We start from the raw sequence: 23,602 nt of genomic DNA on the forward strand, positions 1-23,602 counted from the left end.
TTTAATGCTTATGTCAGTCATCACCAGACATCACAGGGGTGACCATGCATTCATCCTCAATACATTCATACATCATTATCATCACTTTATTACAGCGCCCCCTCCTGGCAATTGAACATTTCCAGCTGTGATTTTTTTTAAATTTCCAGTTAAAGTATTAAACCCTTGTGCACCATTCAGCAGGCTTTTGATTTTTGGTCTGCATATGGGTTATCATAAGACCTACAAAACAGCCTTTTGCACCCATGTCCAAATCTCAACAGGAAGTTGACCAGCTTCATCTCAGTTTCAAATTAAGCCATTTTTGATGGTGCCTAATGACTTTGACCTATCATATCTGCCTATACCTATCTGCAAGACAGCAGTATAACACTGAACACGCTCACATGCAGACATCTAATAAAAGAGCCCCCTGCTGGCAACAGGAAGTGACACAAATGGATCATATCTTTATTCCTCTTATTGTGCTTAACCTATTGAGCCCTGATTTTGAAAGAAAGGCCTCAACTGGCCACAACACAGATGTGTTTAGTCGAAAGACGTCTCACAGGCGATGGCATGTATTTCAGTATCTCACCAATTTGACAGGAAGTATGTGCAACTCGCATGCCAAACATCTGTGTGCCTTCAAATTTTACATGTAGGATCAAGGCCTGCCCCGCTACATGGTCAAAGGTTAGTTTTGCTGTGGCACCGCCTATTGGCAAAAGAAGTGACACGATTGTGCCAATTTATTTATTGGCATGCAATAAGTTGTCTCACCATGTCACAGGAAGTCACCGTATCAAATCTCATATGATTAGGCTGTAGCCCATCTAAATATTAAAATGTGTCTTTAAATGTGTGTTATATGTTTTTGTTCATGTTCCACCAACTACAGGGAAGCAGCGACATCTCTAAGATGTAATGTCCTGTTTTTTTTCTCTCATTTTACAGGATAAATAACTGTCTGAGGAGGGTTGACAGGCTCTGCTGCAGCACACAGCACAGGTTGCTTGCACCCAGTTATTCCCACACTCCTGCAGTTGCGACACACCCCAGAGGAGGGCCCTTCAGTGCTGTTTGCAGCCCTGGTTTGTGTCGTGTTTCAAAATAAAACCAGCTATAAAAAAGTGTATAAGCCTCTCTGTAATTAGCTGAAGCATGGGCTAATAAAGCTGTTGAAGTCAAACCAATTTTCCTCCTCATAATAATTTTTAGTTAGTTTTATCCCACTCTATTGCCTTACAGGAGTAATTAGATTGCTGTGGTTTTCCTGTATTCATTATGTTGGGCCTAAAAATAAATAGGATGTGTGAATATGTGTGTAACTCACCGTCAGTGATGAGCGCTCGGCTAGTTAGCACTCTCCCCAGCCAGAACTTGGCCACAGCCAGCAGAGAACACGTGAACCCGCTCACTATAGACACACTGTACAGGAAGTCATCCTAAAAAACATGAGAGGATAAAAGCAGTTAGCTTGTGGTAGATCGGGCACACAGATCATAAAAAGAGGAAAAGGCTAAAGAAAAATCTTTTAGACACATGTTTTTTGTACAGCAGACACCGAGAGCATCAGCAGGCAGACAGAATGACCCACAAAGCTTTTTTCAGTTCACCCATTAATAATACATACAAGCTCAACTTGGTGCGTCAGCCCAAGGTCGTACAGAAGTGACGTAAAGGTCAGATCCAGCCTCACACGGACTGAGCACACAGCAGAACTTGGCCTCAGAGTGTCTCTTTTTCAGATTTAATTGGCCCAACAGGGCAAGGAGAGAGAAAAAGAGAAGCTTGGGACACTAAAATGAAAGAAATCAGCTTCATTTCTCACAGACTTCACCTTTTTCTTCGTCCTCTTTAACTATTGTTCAGGACTCTATAGGCTTAGACTGCCGGGGGTCATGGCACACTGAGCTCCCTCCCCTCCTCACTCTCACTGTCTTCATTCATATCATATTACTGTAAATCCCCCGCTGTGAATCTTCATGTTCTAGTCCTGATTCCTCTGGATCAGCAGACGACCTGCTGTTGTGAACCCACCTGACTCCAGCTACAACAACTAATCAGCCTTACATCTGTCATCATCATTAATATTATTATCATTATTCAGTTTTCCAAATGTTAAAGCCAATTGAAGGATGGTTCTACTTACACAGCTATAACCACCCACCCTCCTAAGACCCTGCATCTACCAACATTAAATCTTGGCTTTCCTAGAATATAGTCATAATTTCTGCTATAAGAATTTTTGTGAAAATGGTGCAGAATGTTTACTGAAGTTTAAGTAATTTGCTTGAAATGTTGTTAAAATGTGCTTTAAATTGTTCAAGAATTTTAATGGAAATTTTGGACTTTTTATATATTCTTTAGGTATTTGGATATTTTCAGGCATTTTCATGGATATTTGGAAACAATATTTGCATTTTTTTTTTAAATTTGATATTTTGATTTTTTTGTCAGGAGTATTAGATTAAAATTGTAGGTATTCTCATGGAGATTTGGGGAATTTGTTCAGACATTTTGGGGAATTTGATTGAGAATCTAAGAGACAGGGGTGCACATCAAAATTTTAAGAATCTTCATGGAAATCTCAGGGAGTTTGTTAGGATTTTCAGGGGTCATTTTAATGAAATTCAGTTGTAAATTTGGGAAGGGGGATTTGTGTTGCAATTTTGGGCATTTTGATTGCAAATTTTCAGGAATTTACATGGATTTGGGGTTATATTTTATGAGAATGCATTTGAAAAAGTTCCCCTGAAACATTTGGGGAATATTCTGAAAGAATTTTGTGATATTTTAGGGGATTGTTACGTCCCAGCCGAGGTGAACCTGGACTTCACACAATCTGTGGCCCCACTCATCCCACTCCCAAGGAAGCCAGGTACAAGTTCAGCAAAATTAAAGCAGCAGTTTTATTGGTCTTGATTTGAGAAGCACAAAGAGCATAAATAAAGGCTTCTAACTGTTGCAAAGAGCTGAATTTAAACCCAAATATTCTCACAAGAGTTTTAGCCGCTAACAATCGCAAACTAAGCACTAAGTCATCAAATCACACAGATCACACATTCAATAAAGCTAAAGCCTCAGGTCACACAGAGCTGCTGGCTTCTTTGGATGTGGCTGGTGAAGGGGAGAGCAGACTGCAGCTTAGATTTAAAGGCTGGAGGAGTGGCTGGATCCAATCATCAGCAGCACCTTCCTCTTCAATGACCCAATCAGCCACAGCCACCTGATAACCTAGACACACCCACTGAGACACACTCACACACACTCAACAACACAGAGCTGCACATGTGCAGTAAAACAGAAACAGCACAAAACTATGACCCAGGGTCATAACAGAGATGCTTTAAAACATGTTAAGAATTTTCATAGAAATTTGAAGCAATTTCTTTGAAGTTTTAGGAAATGTGTGAGGATTGTTGTTTCTCAGAGGTCTCCAAAACATGCCTGTGAAGTTTGTTGCTGAAAAAACACTCCAGTATTGGATTTTTGTTTCAGCCCTGCTCAGAATGAGCTGTTTCTGTGTCTGTGGGTTTAATTGTTAATGAGCTGTTTGACTCCGCCCCTCTACGGAAATGGATGTGGCTCTCAGCTGCCAGCTGAGAGGAGGATCAGGAGAGGAGCGTGGAACTGTCTTCCATGCAGGTGGGGCCAACCAAACCTGGAGACGGGGCTAACTCCCCACATGACATCATGAAGGGAAAATCTGAGAACGGTTTATTTCAGCACACATTTTCTGAAAGGAGCCTATCCCAGCTGTCACTGGGCGTGAGGTGGGGTAAACCCTGGACTGGTCGACAGTCAATCGCAGGACTACATTATCTTTATTCAAAAAGTATTTATAAAGGTCATGAATGTGACCTAAACATGTAGCACATTGTGGATCCAATGAAAATGTTTATATGTTGTTGTTCCTCTCTTTAGCTAACCTGTGTTGCTGCCTGGATGATTTATCTCAGAGGGAGACATCTTTATGAGCCCTTTTCAGGCCTCTAACCTTGCTTGCTTAATTTTAATTATACTGTTTCAATGTGCAAAAACACTCAGCTCTACCAATGTGTAAGCAGAAGAGAGCTGGCTGCTGCTGAATGTCTTTCTACTAAGCTTTTTAGTGCTAAATGCTTTCATTTATAGACCAATGAATAATGTGGGATGTCTGAATGGAAGAGTGGATTATGACATGCAGCAAAGCTCCACTGAGGACTAGACCATGTTTTTTCTTTTATTATGTTTTCTCTCACCTGTCCTCTACTTTTCAGGTTCATTAAAGAATCCTGGAGGACGCCAGGATATTCTTCAAAAGAGCTATTACCAATGGCATTACATCAAATAACTACTGAAAACACACAGCTCACAAAGATAAAATTATCATGGTTATAAATAGCAATCACAAATGTTAGGAAACTAATTCCATAGTTCTCCATCTGTTAACATAGAGGAAGTGAGGCTTATGACATTTACTGCAGCCAGTCAGCAGAATGAGCTTTAAATATTCTGGCCTCACTCCCAGCCAGCTGTTGCGCCATTAAAATTTCTACGGTCTTTCTATATTAATTTTCTGCACCCCTTTAATTTCTGTTTACCAGAATAGTATGGACGCAAAACAAATAAATGAATGTCTTAGCTGTGTTTGGGGTTGCTTTGGCCGTCTCAGAGGTAGCCCCAGAACTCCAAGCCCCTCCTGAAGCTGAATTTCCCTTATGGCTGACTGCTACCTGGCATTAGTGCCTCAGGTTTAAGTACCTTTACATTGTGCACATATATTATGTTTGCAATAGGCTACGAAAGGCCAAAGAGCTTGTGTTCCTTTGCAGAGATTTTTTGTATTGAAGGAAACATCTGAGCAAGATCTGAGAACCGAAAATGTTAAACTGAGTGGCCTGTAGGTGCATTCAAATGCATGTGCTGCATGTGTTTGTTGCATCAGTGTTTGTTGTCCTGTCTGCATCCAGCCCAGAGACAGCTAGAGCCAATCTCAGGTCTCTGTGTTTAATCAGGTACTCGACAGAGACAGCCTGCCATGACAGCAGCAACCCAGGACGTGATAGGAATCAGGATTCCTGATTTTCTTCACCCTCTCTGTCCACTTGATGTGATTTTACAGCCCTGTTCCCTGAGGTAACAACACTTTACAGTATCAACACTGTGCTGCCGCAGGTCAGTTTATATCAGGACAGGAAATCCTTCTAAAATAAAAGACACAAGTTCAGTCGATGACACCGTCAAACATCCAATTCAAAAACCCAAGATTCTGCCTCCCTTTTTCTATAATGTTCTATTTTTATCATTAACTTCTGCAGCTTTCAGCCACTCTCGCTCCTCTGCAAACACAAACAGAGAGCGCGCAAACAGATCACTGCTGGTATGATAAATCACCTCTGACTGCTGTTTGATGAAGACCTGAGTGAAAGAGCTTGTTTCTGCCAAAAGAAGCCAAAAGGTGAATACAGGCAGAGACACTCTGAATAACAAATACAAGAATCTGAAAACAACAAAGCAAAGAAAAGAGTCGTGGTAATGGAGGCAGACAGGTGAGTTTGTAGGTAAAGGTTGCAGAGAGAGACAGGGATAATGATGAGAGAGGAGGGAAATACGGATTGGATATGGATGTATGGGACATAAAAAATAAGAAAAAGGTGAAAGAGGTGGAGAATAAAGAGAAATGAGAGGTAAAAATATACAAATCTATCCTGTTCCCTCCTGAAACTACAAATTAAGCCGAGCTTAGCAGCCAGTGGTAGAATTTCACATAGAGAGAAGGGGCCAGATGGTTTTTATCACTCATTCATTTATTCCAGATTTATCTGTGACATTTTGGTGCGCTTGCACGTGTTCCCATGTGAATACAGATCAAACTTTAATGCAACAATGTAAAAAGTTGATCAATAGTTCGGACTAGATCAGCTGAACTGGGGTGACTGAGGCTCAGTAGATAGTGCCGGTCGTCTTGCAGTCGGTAGCTTGTGGTTTGATCCCCAGCTCCTGCCGTCACATGTTGATGAGTCCTTTGGCAAGAACCCAATTTAATCTCACTGCTTGGCATGTAAATGTGTATGGATGCACTTGAATGTGGTTAACCGATACATGATGGCCAATTCTCGATCCATAGGATGGATTCTCCAATCAGAGCAGTTCCACTGCCCGCACTCCAGTCCAGCACCAACACGCCCCTGAAGCTGCAGGTCTATTTTCAGCACCAGCCGCTGCCAAACTGCATAATTTATGTCAATCAGAAAACTCCAAACAGGAAGTCAAAGGCGTAGAGCAGGGGTGTCAAACTCAATCACAGCAGGGGTCGGATTCTGGATTCAGGACTAACCTGAGGGCCTAATAGGGTCACCTTTTTAACCATAAACTGTCAACCTTGTTTCACTGGTAATAAAATATGAAAAGCAAACAAACAAACAAACAAAACAAAGTACTGCTGATAAATGATTTTGACATTTAAAAAGTTAATAGATAAGTTTAAAGGCTCACAATCTGAGAAAAGTAAATTTATTAGTTCAGAGGTCAAAACATGAAATTTAAAAAGGAAAACTTTTTTTTAAAGGCAAATATATTAGAAAGAAAGACAAAATCATGAGTTTAAAAGGTCAAAATATGAAATAAAGTTTGTAATCATGAAATTAAAAGTCAAAATATGATTAAAATTTTTAAATTGTGAGTCTAAAAGGTCAAACTATGGGATTATGAATTTAAAGTTTAGAGTTAAAAATACAAAATAATTGATTAAAAAGGTCAAAATATCATTTAAATATTACAATTATAAATCTTAAAGCTCAAAATATTAAATGAGAAGTCAAAATTATGAGCTGAAATGCTCAAAGTACAAAATTAAAAGTCAGAATCCTAAGTTTGAGTCCTAATTGTGAGGTGCTAAATTGAAAATGTGAAATTAAAACACAAATTAACTTCTTTTCCCACATTCCTGACTTCTTATCTAAATATTTTTACTCCTAACTTTTTTTCAGATTTTGTGACTGAACAAGGATATCTTAAATCATCAATGATAAGTTCACATTTTTATACTTGAGGAAATCTGCAGACCTCATACTGATGAGCCAGTTATAACAGAAATATGAGACCATCTTGCGGGACAGATTTAACTGTTCCACGGGGCGGATTTGGACCCTGGGCCTTGAGTTTGACACCTGTGGCGTAGAGTATCCTGTACTTTCAAAATACAGCATGATGTGTAGACTTCCGATCATAAATCATCACTATTTCAACGTTGTGTCTCATCCAGCAGCTAGAAAAAGGGTGACCGGGAGTCAGTGGGTCACAGAGATGCAACACCACCATTGGTGAGGAAAAGTTACATTTAAAAAAAAAAAAGCCTCAGAATTTTACATAAAACTGCACATCCTTTAAGCAAACATGAACCTGAACTTCCTTATGTTCTCACCCAACAATAATATCATGGATTCATGGCAGAATGAACGACAAATCAACTCCTTAAAGGTTTTATAATCTGCTCTTGACATCCTATTCCTGCGTGAACTCTCAGTTCTCCGTGATCTCTGCCCTCTGATCAGGGCAACTAACCAGTGCTCTGACACTAACCATGTCTACGGCGCTGGTTAGTAGGTTAGTCTTTAGATGAAAATACCTTAAAGGTTTCATCACATTTTAGTCCTTTTTATCCTCTATAGTAATGGTTCTCAACTGGTGGGTTGGGACCCAAAAATGGGTCACAAGCTTGTTCCAGTAGGCTGCAAAAGTTTGCTAGGAAAACAAATGCAGCAGATTCTACATAGAGCAGTCTTAGTGGACATAGAGTTAGATCATACATGTGTCTTTTAGGTTTTCCAGTTATTCCAGTATCTATCTTCTATCTTCATTCTAATCATATATCTCATTTTCTTTACATTACACAGCTGGCTTTCCCCAGATAACAAGGACATTCTTCATAAAATAACCAAATTTCCATTCTGTCTTGGGAAAATGGAGTGAGCTTGCTAAAAGGTTTAGAGTGGATGAAACTTTGCCAAAATTTGGGCCGCACTTTTTCTTTATGAGGTTGTGGTGGGTCCTGGTGTCCGACCAGTTGAGAATCACTGCTCTATAGCTTTATACCAGATTTAGGAACTGAAAACCCAAAAATGTTTAAGTTCAGGTTTAGATCATTAAAAGTCCTGATATTTTAGTCCTTACTGTGATCCGAAATGTTCATTTTCTTTAAACTAATCAAATTAGCCAAATTGTGAAATTAAAATAACTGTAAAACACTCACATTAATGTGATACCCATGTCACCAATCTGTACCCCTTCATTCTACAGTCACACACTGATGCCAAAGGCTGTATGAACTAATCCCAATCACACACCACTGGTGCAGCAGTGGGAGCAAACTGAGCTGAAGAGTCTCATCCAGGGACACATTAGTATGTGACTGCAGGAACTGCTGAGAGGCGACCGACTCTACCTACTGAACCACACTCACCCCATCTAATCAGTGTAGTATAAACCTGTTAAAATACTGACATACTTTAAATATGGGGCTTTTGCTCTTAGTAGAGTGCCATGACATTATTATTTTTATTTTTTTATACCCTTATTGAGCTGTTTTAAGGGAGGAAGAGGACTGCCTTGCAGCAGCAGCTAAAGCATGTCTACATGTTTACACCGGGAGCTGGAGATTTTCAGACAGTCAAAGCTAGGTAATGCATTTTTGTTGAATATGATGCAAATGCTAACCTTGCATACACAGAAGAGCTACAGATTCATCTTAAAAGCTCTCTCTGTCACACTGCTTTACCAAGAAATGCTTTATACACTCACACAAACACTTCTCTCTCCACTCAGCTGTGCTTTTCATTGAAACAGTTGGAGAAACACCATGGAGAAATATTATGGATTTTAACTAAACATATTTGCTTTGTTATGTTTAAAGTCACTTAATCGTCTTTCTTCCTCATTCTGATGCCCAGTTTGAACTTCATCAGAATGTTTTAACCCTTTCTACATGCCTATATCATTGTTTTCTGCCAAATAATTGGCTCCTTATATATCTGTGTTAATGAGCAGTTGAAGAGCCGTACCTAATAAAATGAGCGGTGGGTGTAATTCCATGCAGAACATCATTAAATCATTTCAAGATAAAAGAGAAGCAGAGCCAGGTGAGACACCGAATGTAAGCGCTCAGGCTGAGAGAAAGGAGAGGGAACAAGACGGTGAGGAGAAGAAGAAGGATGTCAAAGAGACAGGCAGTGGTAATAGGCTCTTGCTGGTGTCAGGCAGCTCCTCTGAGACCGCACACCCAGAGTTTCCATTAACATAATGGCACTGGAGCATCAAACAGCCTGCAGAGAGGCTGCTGCATACAGCCTGCTCCTCTGTAAGCTTCAGCCTCTTGACTTTATCTCTTTTGATTTGTAGTCACAGGGGTCGTGGAGAGTCTATCTTTACACGATGCACGTGCACTCTTCAATGATAAGGACACATAGTCGGTTCGTTGACATTTAATCCATAAAACAACAATACTGTCCATGAGACTTTGCCCACCACTACTTTCTGCGCAATTCATTTGTGCCCCCTTAAAACTGATGCTATTAGCTACAACCAAGCTTATCATTTCCCTCTTCCTTTTGCCTGTTCCCCCTCTGTTGTATGTGCACAAATGATAGTGATATAATATTTTACATAAGGTGGACAGATACACTTGGGTGGCTTGCTTGACTATCATCCAAAGCAAATCGACTGATTCAACTCTCAATGAATTATTTCTGCTGATAATGCTTTCCTTTTGAATATTTTTCCCCAAGTAAGACTTCAAATAGCCTCAACTCACAAAAGAGCTACAAGGGGCCTGGGTATCAGGTTTGGTATCACAGAGAACGCAGACCTGTTGATCTTTTAATAAATTTCACTTTTACTAACAGGAACACATTCAAAACATTTGTGTCTGTTTACAGGAAACTCCTCTGGGTACCTTTCAGACACTCTCTGATGTTGTTAAAGAGCCTGATGGGTCTCAGATTTCCTCTTCGCTCACTGATGTTCTGGAGAGTAAATTGAGCTGAGCTTGAAAACACCACTAGTTAATAACTAAGATATTTTCCACTGCCTGTCTCTAAGGCCAAAATTACTCCTGAAGATCTTAATACTCTGAAAGTAGATGACAGGAAGCTTCTAGGTGTTTTTGGAGTGTAAATATCTGGCTTTTCTCTGAGGTTATAATATGGACAGATGGTGGAGGTTAAATCATTTACAAATCATATTGGAGGGTTTAAGGCGCAGAACTGGAAAAGGAAGTCATGGACGCTCGCTGCGAGGATAGCAGAGCTGGGCCGTGCCCCAGCAACACAAACATGAAACTATTTTAGGATCTGATTCATAGTCTTAACACCTCCAGAGAGACACACGGTGGGGAGGGTGATGTTGACATTAAAAAGAAAATGTGTGCGTGTCTGTGCCGAAGAGGGAAAAAGGAAACAAAAGTCAGGTGCAGGGAGACGAAAACTCTGACGTCAAAAGAGCAGAGAGCTAAAAAAAGATTCCTCCCTCTCCACCATGAATGGAGTGTGAGTTTCTGTGTGATGCTTTCAGTGTGAATGTATTCATTATAATGAGCTCATATGGAACCTACTTTATATGTGATCAGAAAGTACCTGTGCTGTTTACATGTAACATACATTATATTGCCAAAAGTATTTGCTCACCTTCCTTGACTTGCATATGAACTTAAGTGACATCCCATTCTTAATCCATAGGGTTTAATATGACGTCGGTCCAGCCTTTGTAGCTATAACAGCTTCAACTCTTCTGGGAAGGCTTTCCACAAGGTTTAGGAGTGTGTTTATGGGAATTTTTGACCATTCTTCCAGAAGCGCATTTGTGAGGTCACACACTGATGTTGGACGAGAAGGCCTGGCTCTCAGTCTCCGCTCTAATTCATCCCAAAGGTGTTCTATCGGGTTGAGGTCGGGACTCTGTGCAGGACAGTCAAGTTCATCCACACCAAACTCTCTCATCCATGTCTTTATGGACCTTGCTTTGTGCACTGGTGCACAGTCACGCTGTAACAGGAAGGGGCCATCCCCAAAATGTTCCCACAAAGTCGGGAGCATGGAATAGTCCAAAATCTCTTGGTATGCTGAAGATGCGTCCATCAGATTGCCAGATGGAGGAGCTGCAGAGAACATGTCTCCACTGCTCTATAGTCTAGTGGCAGCATGCTTTACACCACTGAATCCAATGCTTTGCATTGCACTTGGTGATGTATGACTTGGATGCAGCTGCTCGGCCATGGAAACCCATTCCATGAAGCTCTCTACGCACTGTTCTTGAGCTAATCTGAAGGCCACATGAAGTTTGGAGGTCTGTAGCGATTGACTCTGCAGAAAGTTGACGACCTCTGCGCACTATGCACCTCAGCACCCGCTGACCCCGCTCCATCATTTTACGTGGCCTACCACTTCATGGCTGAGTTGCTGTCATTCCCAATCGCTTCCACTTTGTTATAATACCACTGACAGTTGACTGTGGAATATTTAGGAGTGAGGGAATTTCACCACTGGACTTGTTGCACAGGTGGCATCCTATCACAGTATCACGCTGGAATTCACTGAGCTCCCTAGAGCGACTCATTCTTTGACAAATGTTTGTAGAAACAGTCTGCATGCCTAGGTGCTTGATTTTATACACCTGTGGCCATGGAAGTGATTGGAACACCTGATTTCAGTTATTTGGATGGGTGAGTGAATACTTTTGGCAATATAGTGTATCTTCAAAATGGCACATGTTTAAATCACCTGACAACGTCTAAATCCAAACTGAGAGGTTTTTTCCACTTAGGACCTCGAATCAGCACCTAAGACACAATCCAGATCACACACAAAATCCCACTTAGAGCATTGCTTGAGTGACATTTACCTACGCATACCTTGTGGCAAATCCTCCCTCTAATCCTGGGATGCTAAATTCAGGAGAAAAGTCAGCAAAAGTATGGGCAGTTTTATGCCATTACAATCTATTTGGATCAATACAGCAGTTGTTTGGGAAGTGAAGGGCAAGAAATTATTCATCTTCAAAGCATTGGCGAGTGCTTTTTAGCTAGTTCACGTTGCATCATTTTAGTATAAGAAGTGCTGCCAGCTGTCACTTTCAGTCAGTGTTCTGTAATGTTAGTTAAAAGGCAGTAATAATCTGCTCAAGGTAACACAATATTTTATGTCAGGATTAGAGACGTCTGTTTGGCGCTACTGTCAGTTGTAACCTACAGGGACAGTGGAGCGTCTGAAGGCATTAATCCACGGTTTGCTCCTCTTGGGTTTTCTTTCTGAGATGGATTGCAGTAGAAGTAAAACACAGGAGTGTCTTCTTGATGGTTAATGCATTCAGTTGAATATTGAATTGAACAATGCTAAGCTTTCATGAACATACTACCATACAACTACAAGGTAGTTAGAGCTTACAAAAAATAAAGTACTACCAGTGAAATTGATGGATTTCTTTAAAAAATATATTGTTTTTGTTACTGAAACAAACCCCAAAACACTTAATTTATAGTTTCACAATGTCAAACGATTGATTTACAAAAGAAAATTGTCCCTGCATCAAATATCTTCAACAACTGCAATAATGATGTTAAACAAAATGATCACTGATAATGATTTCTTAAACGGGCAGATTTGCAAGATACTGCTGAGCTGCATGGATGGTCTTTAGGCTCCACTGATCTGACTGGCCAGTAGGTGTCTGTGTATGGGATGATTCCCTAAAGTCCTCTGAAGCGGCTGATGTGAAACCTTTCTATTAAAATCCATTCATTTAGTTGTAAACAGTTGTCTGCATTTACTCAACAGCATTTATGATACAGTTTTAATCCTCTTGGTAAGCTATCAAAGATGTTTGAGCACGATTTTATGAAGAATCTAGGAGTAAGCAGTGTGAAGACAGAGAGGGTCAAATAAGAAGGGAAAAGTTGCATGCTGGGAGATGTAGGATATCTTAAAGCTTGAAGCAGTCATGGCGTTGAAATCTGTTTTTTAAGGGTCATGTAACGCTCAAATCTCTGTGAACCTGCTGAACTAATATTCTACCAAGAAGCCACAGCCTAGTGTCACAGAGTTCTTGGGCTGGTGCTTCATGTAAGCATGCAACATTAATATGTTGCCTGGGGTTATATTTAATATTAATAGACTTTCCCTATAGAGGTGGACGTGTGTGTGGTCTTACCACTTCTGGCGGCATCCCTGTCGCCAAATTATGGATGGCCTTTCCCAGGATGACCATGGAGGAGAGAACGAAGACAATCCCAAGGACTACACATGCGCTGCAGACACACAAACAAACACAGAGCAGAAGAGTCAGAGTTAAAGGTCAGAGCTGAGGGTCCCGGACCTCTTTGATAATTCTCCAATGGGGAACTTTCAAAAAGTACAAAACACAGAACTACAATGGCTCCACTTTCTTGCTCCCTTTTCTTGCATTTGAATCAGGGTGATTTAAAATTTCCCCTCAGAGCAAAAAAATCAAACAGACGTTCAAAGTATCCGGGACAAGATGTTTAAATGGTACTTGCTGTTGCCTTTGGCAGTTTAGAAATCTGGGTGAGGTTTTTCCAGCGTCTTTGAAACGTTGAGGGAAGAGTTTAACGGAAATCAAACGATATTCAACTTTTAACAACTTCTGCCAACTGGCTGAAATCACAGCCAGATTAACACACACTGTTACACACAGATTAACACACTGTTATAATCAGATTAACACACTGTTACACACAGATTAACACACTGTTACACACACATATTAACAGACTGTTATACACACATTAACACACTGTTATACACACATTAACACATTGTTATAATCAGATTAACACACTGTTATACACACATTAACACACTGTTATGCACAGATTAACACACTGTTATACACACATTAACACACTGTTATACACACATTAACACACTGTTATACACAGATTACGACATTGTTATAATCAGATTAAAACACTGTTATACACACATTAACATACTGTTATACACACATTAACACACTGTTATACACAGATTAACACACTGTTATACACACATATTAACAAACTGTTATACACACATTAACACACTGTTATACACAGATTAACACACTGTTATACACACATATTAACAAACTGTTATACACACATTAACACACTGTTATACACACATTAACACAGTGTTATACACACATTAACACACTGTTATACACAGATTAACACACTGTTATACACACATTAACACACTGTTATACACAGATTAACACACTGTTATACACACATTAACACACTGTTATACACACATTAACACACTGTTACACACACATTAACACACTGTTATACACACATGAACACACTGTTATACACATATTAACACACTGTTATACACACATTAACACATTGTTATTATCAGACTAACACACTGTTATACACAGATTAACACACTGTTATACACATATTAACACACTGTTATACACAGATTAACACATTGTTATAATCAGATTAACACACCGTTATACACAGATTAACATACTGTTATACACACATTAACACACTGTTATACACAGATTAACACACTGTTATACACACATTAACACACTGTTATACACACATTAACACACTGTTATACACACATTAACACACTGTTATACACAGATTAACACACTGTTATAATCAGATTAACACACTGTTATACACAGATTAACACACTGTTATACACACATATTAACAAACTGTTATACACACATGAACACACTGTTATACACAGATTAACACACTGTTATACACACATTAACACACTGTTATACACAGATTAACACACCGTTATACACAGATTAACACACTGTTATACACACATATTAACAAACTGTTATACACACATTAACACACTGTTACACACACATTAACACACTGTTATACACAGATTAACACACTGTTATACACAGATTAACACACTGTTATACACAGATTAACACACTGTTATACACAGATTAACACACTGTTATACACACATTAACACATTGTTATATCAGACTAACACACTGTTATACACAGATTAACACACTGTTATACACATATTAACACACTGTTATACACAGATTAACACATTGTTATAATCAGATTAACACACCGTTATACACAGATTAACACACTGTTATACACAGATTAACATACTGTTATAATCAGATTAACACACTGTTATACACAGATTAACACACTGTTATACACACATATTAACAAACTGTTATACACACATTAACACACTGTTACACACACATTAACACACTGTTATACACACATGAACACACTGTTATACACAGATTAACACACTGTTATACACACATTAACACATTGTTATTATCAGACTAACACACTGTTATACACATATTAACACACTGTTATACACACATTAACACACTGTTATACACAGATTAACACACCGTTATACACACATATTAACAAACTGTTATACACAGATTAACACACTGTTATACACAGATTAACACACTGTCATACACACATTAACACACTTTTATACACAGATTAACACACTGTTATACACACATTAACACACTGTTATACACAGATTAACACACTGTTATACACAGATTAACACACTGTCATACACACATTAACACACTGTTATACACAGATTAACACACTGTCATACACACATTAACACACTGTTATACACAGATTAACACAAAGAACTTGACTAAAAACACTGTACACTGAACACTGTATCAAACTCAATGCATAATGAATAATGTTGCAGTAGCAAATATTATAAGACTTAATGTTGTTCCTGAATGTTGCAGTAGTAAATATTATAAGACTTAATGTTGTTCCTGAATGTTGCAGTAGTAAATATTATAAGACTTAATGTTGTTCCTGATTCAGAGATCACAAATAAAAAGCATAAAATAAAAAAGTTTAGGCTGCAAGCATAAAGCAATACAAAAGATGGAATAGTTCTCCTCTTTCTGTGGCTTGATCATTCATTTTTCTGACAACACTACTGTAAAGCCCTGGATTACAATATGTGCACCCCATTTATCTCACTACTGCACAGAGACATACCTGTCAGGTGCAGTTGCATGCACAATCTAGGCCATTGGTTCCTAACCTGGGGTCCGGGACCCCCTTAGGGGTATGCCAAAGATTTCAGGGGGGGCGCCAGGCTCTGTCTGCTTTGAGGTTGCCAAAATTAGACACACTCATACTAACTTAAGTGAAAATATAACACTTATGAATAGTTTATGGAAAGTTCTCTTGATAAGAAAACCTTTTGTGGGGTTATTTTATAAAGATTTGAACATGAAAACTTTAAAATTTGATGCTAATTTTGACCTCAATGTTTCATCTTTTGTTTGCGTGGGTCCTGGGAGTCCTCAGCTCCTCTATAATACAAGTAAGGAGGGCTAGAAGGAAAAACATTGGGAACTACTGATAAAATTATTATTTTTATAATATTGCGGATATGTTGTTCCAAACTAAGGTCCAAATCTAATAAAATACCTACATTTTTAACCTGCTCACATGGATAAAGTTAAAAGGTTAAAGTGGAAAAAAGACGTTTAGTATCGGGTTTACTGGTGTGACTTTAATCATTAAAGTCACCAAAAGTCACACGAATTCCAGGCTCGCTGAAAAAGAATTCAAAGGCATCAGTAGCATCAATGGGATGACAGAACGGCTAGCTACAAGAGGAAAAACAAGTAAGAGGCAGCCATGTATGGCAGTATCAGGTGTATTTCCAATACTGGTATCGGAATCGGAACAACCCTATTTATTGCACAGTAAGACAGTAAAGAGTAGAAAAGCTTCCATAATACTGTGCATGCTTATATGTTTGTATATCCATCTTGCATCCAGTTGTGTGTGTTTTGTGTATTTATCAATGCACCACAGTGTAGCAGCTTGGTTTCAAACATCTGCAACACCTCTGAGCCAAGCAGAGGCACAGCTGTGAGAATAAAATCTCAGTGTGATATTTCACAGCTGTACTGCACATAAACCCAGCTGATTTGCAGTAAGGCTGTAAAATCGTGCACTGGCAGGCTTCTTGTTAGCAGAATAACTGCTCATAGTCTAGTTTCTGTATTTGCCCCCCTCTGACTATCAAATGAGGAAACAAGATCATATTATCTTTCCAGCTGCGTGTGTCAAACATAACTTAGAGCCTTATAAGGCAGGGTTTCACATCTGCAGAGCAGTAATGTATCACTATCCCATCAGTGGGTATTTTTTATCACTGCAGTGGCGGGTGGGCAAGTAGAAACAGAAATGCAATATCTCAACCTTGCAAAAACAGCACTTTATTTTTCTACCCTGTTTATTTCAGTCACCAAATCTGACCCACACCTTTACAGTATGAGTGACCATAAACACGAGCTTATGACTCTCATCAAAACATGAAATATCTTTGGTTAGAGTAGTTTCATCCCTCTGGAGTCGGCAGACTTGGATACTTGCAGCTTATGGACTATGGTAGCTGTGGTGGAGGCCCCAGGAGGGCCCATATCCTTGAAGTCATTTTATTGTTGTCATCTATCTGTATTTTTTTCCATTTTAGGGGCACTCTTACACTCAGTCTCATCTTCTCATCTCTTGGCTTTGTTTAATCCACCTAAACAGGTCCAAGTTAATGACCTCTTCTCGGTTTTCCTCCACTCATCTGCTGGATCTATTCATCATTAACTACTAAGTGCTATCATCACATCAATAAAACTTTAATCACGGCTTTCATTAGTGAAATCAGGCATTAAAGGAAGAATTGGAATTGCCATCGTTTATTTCATTTTACAACCCCATCAGTTAATGTGGAAATGATCTGGTGAGGATTTTGTATTGTTGTACAGAACAAAACTGGGCAATTCAAACGTGTGATAAACACAAAAGTTTACTGGAGAGAGTGAAATACCAACCTGTCTAAGTGTGCTGCAGGAGGATATAAGTTATCCAAACTGCATCACACTGCAGAGTCATCATTAATCACACATTAATTAAACTCAGTAGGGTGTTTCTGTACTCACATATACTCTCTGTGTGCTGAGTGCACAGCTGCTGCATTGCTGTAGCGCCAGATGACAATGAATGATGACATGACGTCCAGCGTGGCATCAAACTACAGCAGGAGCAGGAAGAGAACAAGAGAAAGTTATAACAGAGGCTAAATCTAATGCAGCACATTAGCAAAGGGCTTATATCAGAATAAAGGTGTCATAATAGAACAGCTCATGATCAATAATAATACGGCGTTTAGGGTTCTTGACTTTAGGAGATTTAAGTGTTTCATTTGTTTTTGCTACTTGAATCCTTCATAGTTTTCTGGATATACAGTAAACACTATATATGCAAAAATGTTTTGACCTACTGACATATAACTACACTGTAAGACCGAACTGTTAAAGGTTAAGAGATCTGTTACCTTAAAACTACAGAACTTTTCTGAGTTAATAAAACACATTTTCAGTGTTGTGTCAACAGTACTCAGTCACTTTATGTATTTCTTGAAATTGTCCTCAAATTATTTGACAGTCATCCCTTAATCTGCAAAGTTTTCCCGGAATGCCTTTGGGTGTTTTTACACCATGAGTGAAGTTACTGACTCAGTTAGCCAAGTCCTGCCTGTGGGGAGCTACCACAAAACACAACTAGAGCTGCAGCACTGACAGGGCTCTCGCACCCCGGCGTGTTACGGAGTGTGTTGCAACCGCGAGAATGTGGGAATTATTGGGTGCAAACAGCCTGTGCTGTGTGCTGCAGCAGAGAACAGAAAGCCTATCGATCGTCCTAGGACCGCTATTTATCATATGAAATAAAAACAGGCAACTATATGAGAGAGATGCTTTCTTGTAGTAGGTGGAGCATTAGCAAAAACATGTACACATTTAAATTTGTAGAGGGGCTACACCCTAACCATGGGAAATTTAATGCTAGTCAGAAGTTTCGTATAAGGGCTACAGTGATAACGGACTGCTCACCAATAAAGAAACAGCCCAATTGTGTCACTTCCTGTTGCCAGTAGGGGTGCTACATCAAAACGATGAAATTAACCTTTGAAAATATAGAGGGGCAGACCTTGATTCTACATGTAAAATTTGAAGATGCTTGATATGAGAGTTCCACATACTTCCTGTCACACTGGTGAGATATTGAAATACTGTGTGAGTCCCCCTAGAGTTTCACAGCCTTAGAAATGGGTTTGTAAGCCTTTCCAGACTGATAGATATTAATGGCTTCGTTCCTTATCCATTCTTGAATGTCTTAGCATGATGTGATGCTTTCTAAGATCTTTTAGCCCACTTTACTTTATCGGAAAGGTTCTATATGAGGGATTTCTTGATTCAACAGGTCTAGATGTAATCAGACCATGGTGTAACTAGTGAAACTGAGCTCAGCTTTCCAAGATCTATGATTAATCACAGTTAATTCCTGATTTAGCAAGGGGGCAATTGCTTTTTTTCACATAGGACCAGATAGGCTTGAATGGCCTTTATCCCTTAATCAATAAAATCCTCATTTAAAAGCTGCATTTTTTATTTACTCTGGTTATGTTCATCTAATATTAAAATTTGTTTGATGATCTGAAATCTCTAAGTGTGTCTTTAACACAAATGACTGATGTCCTAATATTATGGGTGCCTTTCAAAGCTCAGAGTCATGCCCACTGCTCTGCAGATCCAGCAGGTATTGCTCTCTAATGCACCAGGAAATCCAGAGACTGTTTTTTAATATTAAATTGCCCATGGTGTGGCTTGTGATAAATATTCTTGCAATGACTTTAAGCTATATTTTTCCCATCTCAGAGAAGACTAAAGAAAGTCATTTGACCCCTGGAGCTACATCATAAATTGAGAAAGGATCAGGCTCATAGTATTTAATGTTCAATATATTAAAGGTAGGTAAAAGAAAATGCTGATTTTCATCATAACACTGCAGGTCACCAGCTGTTGCTAGGATCTGACCCCTGTGTGCTGACTTATATCATTGTATTGTCTCTTTGTAGCATTATTAAAACTGCCGCAGACAGCAGAGAGCATGCTAATTAAAATCAAATCTCTTATAAAACTAGCTAGCACTGCAGATTATGGTTCATAACATTTTAATCAAATTATGCTAATCAGGTTTCCCTCAGTGGGGTTATAAATTTCACTCCACTTTTATTAAATCTAACTTTTAAACTAATCAGTTCCTCTAAGAAATAATAAGAGGAAGAATGATTTGGGTGCAGAAAACAGAAAAGGCATTAGGATTTCAAACTAAGCTTTCTTAGTGATTTTTTCTTTGCCCCGTTACCTTGGAGACAAAAGGACCAATTACACTTTGGTACCAGGATTCATTAATAAATAACACAGCCCAAAGTCATGACTAATTGATCAATGGAAATGGAGGAAGTAGAAAATGGAGGTGGGACTCACAGCAAATCCAAAGGCTGACGCGCTGTGTCTCATGAATGATACAGCTGTGGAGAGAGAGAGAGAGAGAGAGAGAGAGAGAGAGAGAAGGGAGAGAGAGAGAAAAGCAGTTAGTACTGAATGATTAGCTTTAATGTCACTGGTCAATTTACTCACTGGTTTATAGTTATGGATCATGAGTTAACAATAGGTGAAAACAATGCACTAATGTAGTATATTTCCATTTGCATTAATGTTGCATAATGTGTGCATGATGCAGTTATATGTTTAACAGCAGAAGCAGAGCCCTATGTTTAATGTATGTGATGCATTTTGTGTACAGTAAAACACAAGTTAATGATACAAATATAGACATGGTGTAGTGGTGCAGGAGTGTGGATTTCAGATTATGTTCAGTTCCTTACTTTTTAATGTGCAAAACTACACATTAAACCACAGCATATAAAACATGGACGCTCTATCTCTCAGTGTCACCTACTTGTTACTGAAGATGTTGAGATGATCGTGCTCACCATGCTGGAAAAGCTTCCAAGCTTTAGATAAATCTAAGTAGCCAAAGAGAGCTAAACAGGGCCGTAAGCTCTCTGAAAACAGCTGCTAGTTTGAGCTTCTACTCTCCTTGGAAGGCTTTCCACAAGATTTTGGAGTGTATTTGTGGGGATTTGTGCCCATTTATTCTGTAGAGCATTTATGAGGTCAAGTTGGAAAAGGCGGCCTCGAATCGCGACCTCCATTCCAGGTCATTCCAAAGATGCTCACTGGGGTTGAGGTCAGGGTTCTGTGCAGGTCAGTCAAGTTCTTATACACTGAACTCATCAAACCATGTCTGTTGCCACAAAGTTGGAAGCATAGCATTGTCCATAAGGTCCTGAAAAACTGCCCCGTACCATTATCCCTCCTCCACCAAACTTCACATTTGGCACAATGTGGTCAGGGAGGTAACATTCTCCAAGCATCTGCCAAACCCAGACCCGCCCATCTGCTTTACACCACTCCATCCAACCCTTGGCACTGGACTTGGTGATGTGAGGCCTGCATGCAGCTACTTGGCCATGGTGACTCTTTCCATGAAGCTCTCGCTGTACGGTTTTGTGCTTACATTAATGCCAGAGGAAGTTCAGAACTTTATGCAATCTGCAGTGTTGCCGACTTACACACCTTGGCCGTCATTGACCCTGCTCTGTTATTTTTTTGAGGTTTTCCACCGTTTTTGCTGTTGTTGCTTGAAGTCACTGAGCTCTTCAGAACGACCCAGTTTGTCTCACAAATGTTAAGAAACAGAGACTGCTAGGCTAGGCTAGGTGCTTGATTTTAAACACTTGTGGCAATGGGTCGAATTGACACATCTTCATTCAATAATTAACAAGTGTGGCCAAATACTTTTGTCCATATAGTTTATGTCATCATGGGTAGCAGCATGCTCTGTGCATCCAGAGGTTACACAATAAGAGGAATATTTGTTAGGGTAGTAGGCTCAGTGAAAAAGTTAAAACTGCACTGAAAGATTGCCATGTTTTCTGATGAAGGGAAAAATATTACACTTAAAAAAATATCTAGCTGTTTTCACTTTAAAAGTTAGCTTCAGGGTACCTTAAAATGTAAGTTAACTGAACATGAAATTAGACAGCTTTGTGTAATTTTTCCAGCTAACAAAAGACATCCAACTGAAATATATTTTCAACTTAAGAAAAACTATAATGACTGAGTTTCTAAATTATTAATCTACTGTACAGTGCGTTGATAAAGACGTAAGCTATCGATAGCAAATATATTTATCAAACATGCTTATTTCTGTTGTTTCTGTTGCCTGTTAAAGAAGATCAAATGGAAATTCCAACTGGCTTCAAGTAGAAACTAGAAAAACTGGGCAAAAAAGTCATCTTACTGAAAATGTGCAGGTAAAATAAAACAGAAAAATTCCTTACATTATTATTAGAAATGATAAACACTGGTGTAAAGGTTGATTTCTCCTTGTCTTCTTTAACTGACTGTCTAAACTGAGTTATCGACCTCTAAGCCACACTGACACACCAATAACATATTTGCAGTCTGAGGTTATTTAGACATGCAGAAACAGACAATCATAAGGGTCAAGACAAAGTAGACTGATGCTCAATTTGTGCTAAGCTCTTAGTCCTAAAGTCAATCAATGTTAAGCAGCTTAATCCTTCATTGTGTTCAACATTTACTCTGATACTGTCCTGTCTAAGCCTGCACATCCAGGTGGAACATACATGGGCTTTACTGGGTTAGGTAGGCCTCACTGGTTCTAACTGGGCTTTGTTGGTGTTATGGCAACTTGGAAATAAATTCCAGGTCAGTTCCAGTCAGATGCATTCATTTTAGGCATGTAGAGCTCTAAGGATTCATCTCAGGGCCTGATGAGCCACAACCTGAGGTTGGAGAGAGGGGGTTGAGTGGCCAGAGTCAAACTCAACGCATGTTGACACACGTCTGTCACTCTGCAGCTGGAGTGAAGCTCAATCAGCTGATTATACTGAAGCCCACTGATCATCAACTGCTTCATCAAAGCTTCCTGTCCGGCCCCCGAAAAATCATTACATTCAGAAAAAGGAGGAAAAGAAGATGCTTCGGTTTTAAGAGTGTTTTTGGGCTTTAAATGTCTGCAGCTGTTAAATCCATCCAACAAACAATTGACACTGAAATAGTTTTAGAATGACTTAACATTTGATGTGTCTTTACAGAAATTTACTGTCATAATTAGGAGATATCTAAAAATAGCGTTAAGGTTGGCAGAAGTGCCACAAAAATGACTAGATAAAGTGGTGAAAAGAGGTTAAAATGTGGCAAAAAAAAGGTTAAAGAGGGAAAAAGGGTCAAAAAAGATATAAAAAAAATTGGTTAAAAATGACAAAAAATAGTTCAAAAAGTAATGAAAATAGGTTAAAATGGGTAAAAATAAAAGTACCATGTCAAAAATGGATAACAGAGTGGCACAAAGGGGATAAAACATGTGGGAAAAGAGATTTAAAGGGTTAAGCAAATGGCAAAAATTGGGTTAGAGAGGCAAAAAGTAGGAAAAATGGGTTAAAAGTGGCAGAAATGCAGAAAAAATAGCCTGTTAAATTAATAAAAAGGTGTTCAAGAGTGGCACACAAGGGAAATTATTGGCAGGAAAGTTGCAAAAGGGGGTTAAAGAATGGCAAAAGTGGATGAAAAGTGGAAAAAAATTGGTTTAAAGTTGTAACTATTGTTG

General features: G+C 39.1%; 1 protein-coding gene across 2 annotated transcripts in view; it reads right to left on the minus strand.

The window, feature by feature from the left end:
• The window catches only part of LOC121522840 (transmembrane protein 163-like), a 143,500-nt gene that overhangs the window by 4,689 nt on the left and 115,209 nt on the right, over positions 1–23,602 (minus strand). For both annotated transcript variants that reach the window (XM_041807506.1, XM_041807505.1), the window contains exons 3-6: positions 20,389–20,432; positions 18,001–18,092; positions 13,165–13,261; positions 1,316–1,427 (exon numbers count right to left, since the gene is read on the minus strand). In XM_041807506.1, the coding sequence (XP_041663440.1) occupies positions 1,316–1,427; positions 13,165–13,261; positions 18,001–18,092; positions 20,389–20,432 (345 nt within the window). The remainder of the gene's footprint in view (positions 1–1,315; positions 1,428–13,164; positions 13,262–18,000; positions 18,093–20,388; positions 20,433–23,602) is intronic.

This window comes from Cheilinus undulatus, linkage group 15, assembly GCF_018320785.1.
Source record: "Cheilinus undulatus linkage group 15, ASM1832078v1, whole genome shotgun sequence".
NCBI classification, from domain to species: Eukaryota; Metazoa; Chordata; class Actinopteri; order Labriformes; family Labridae; genus Cheilinus; species Cheilinus undulatus.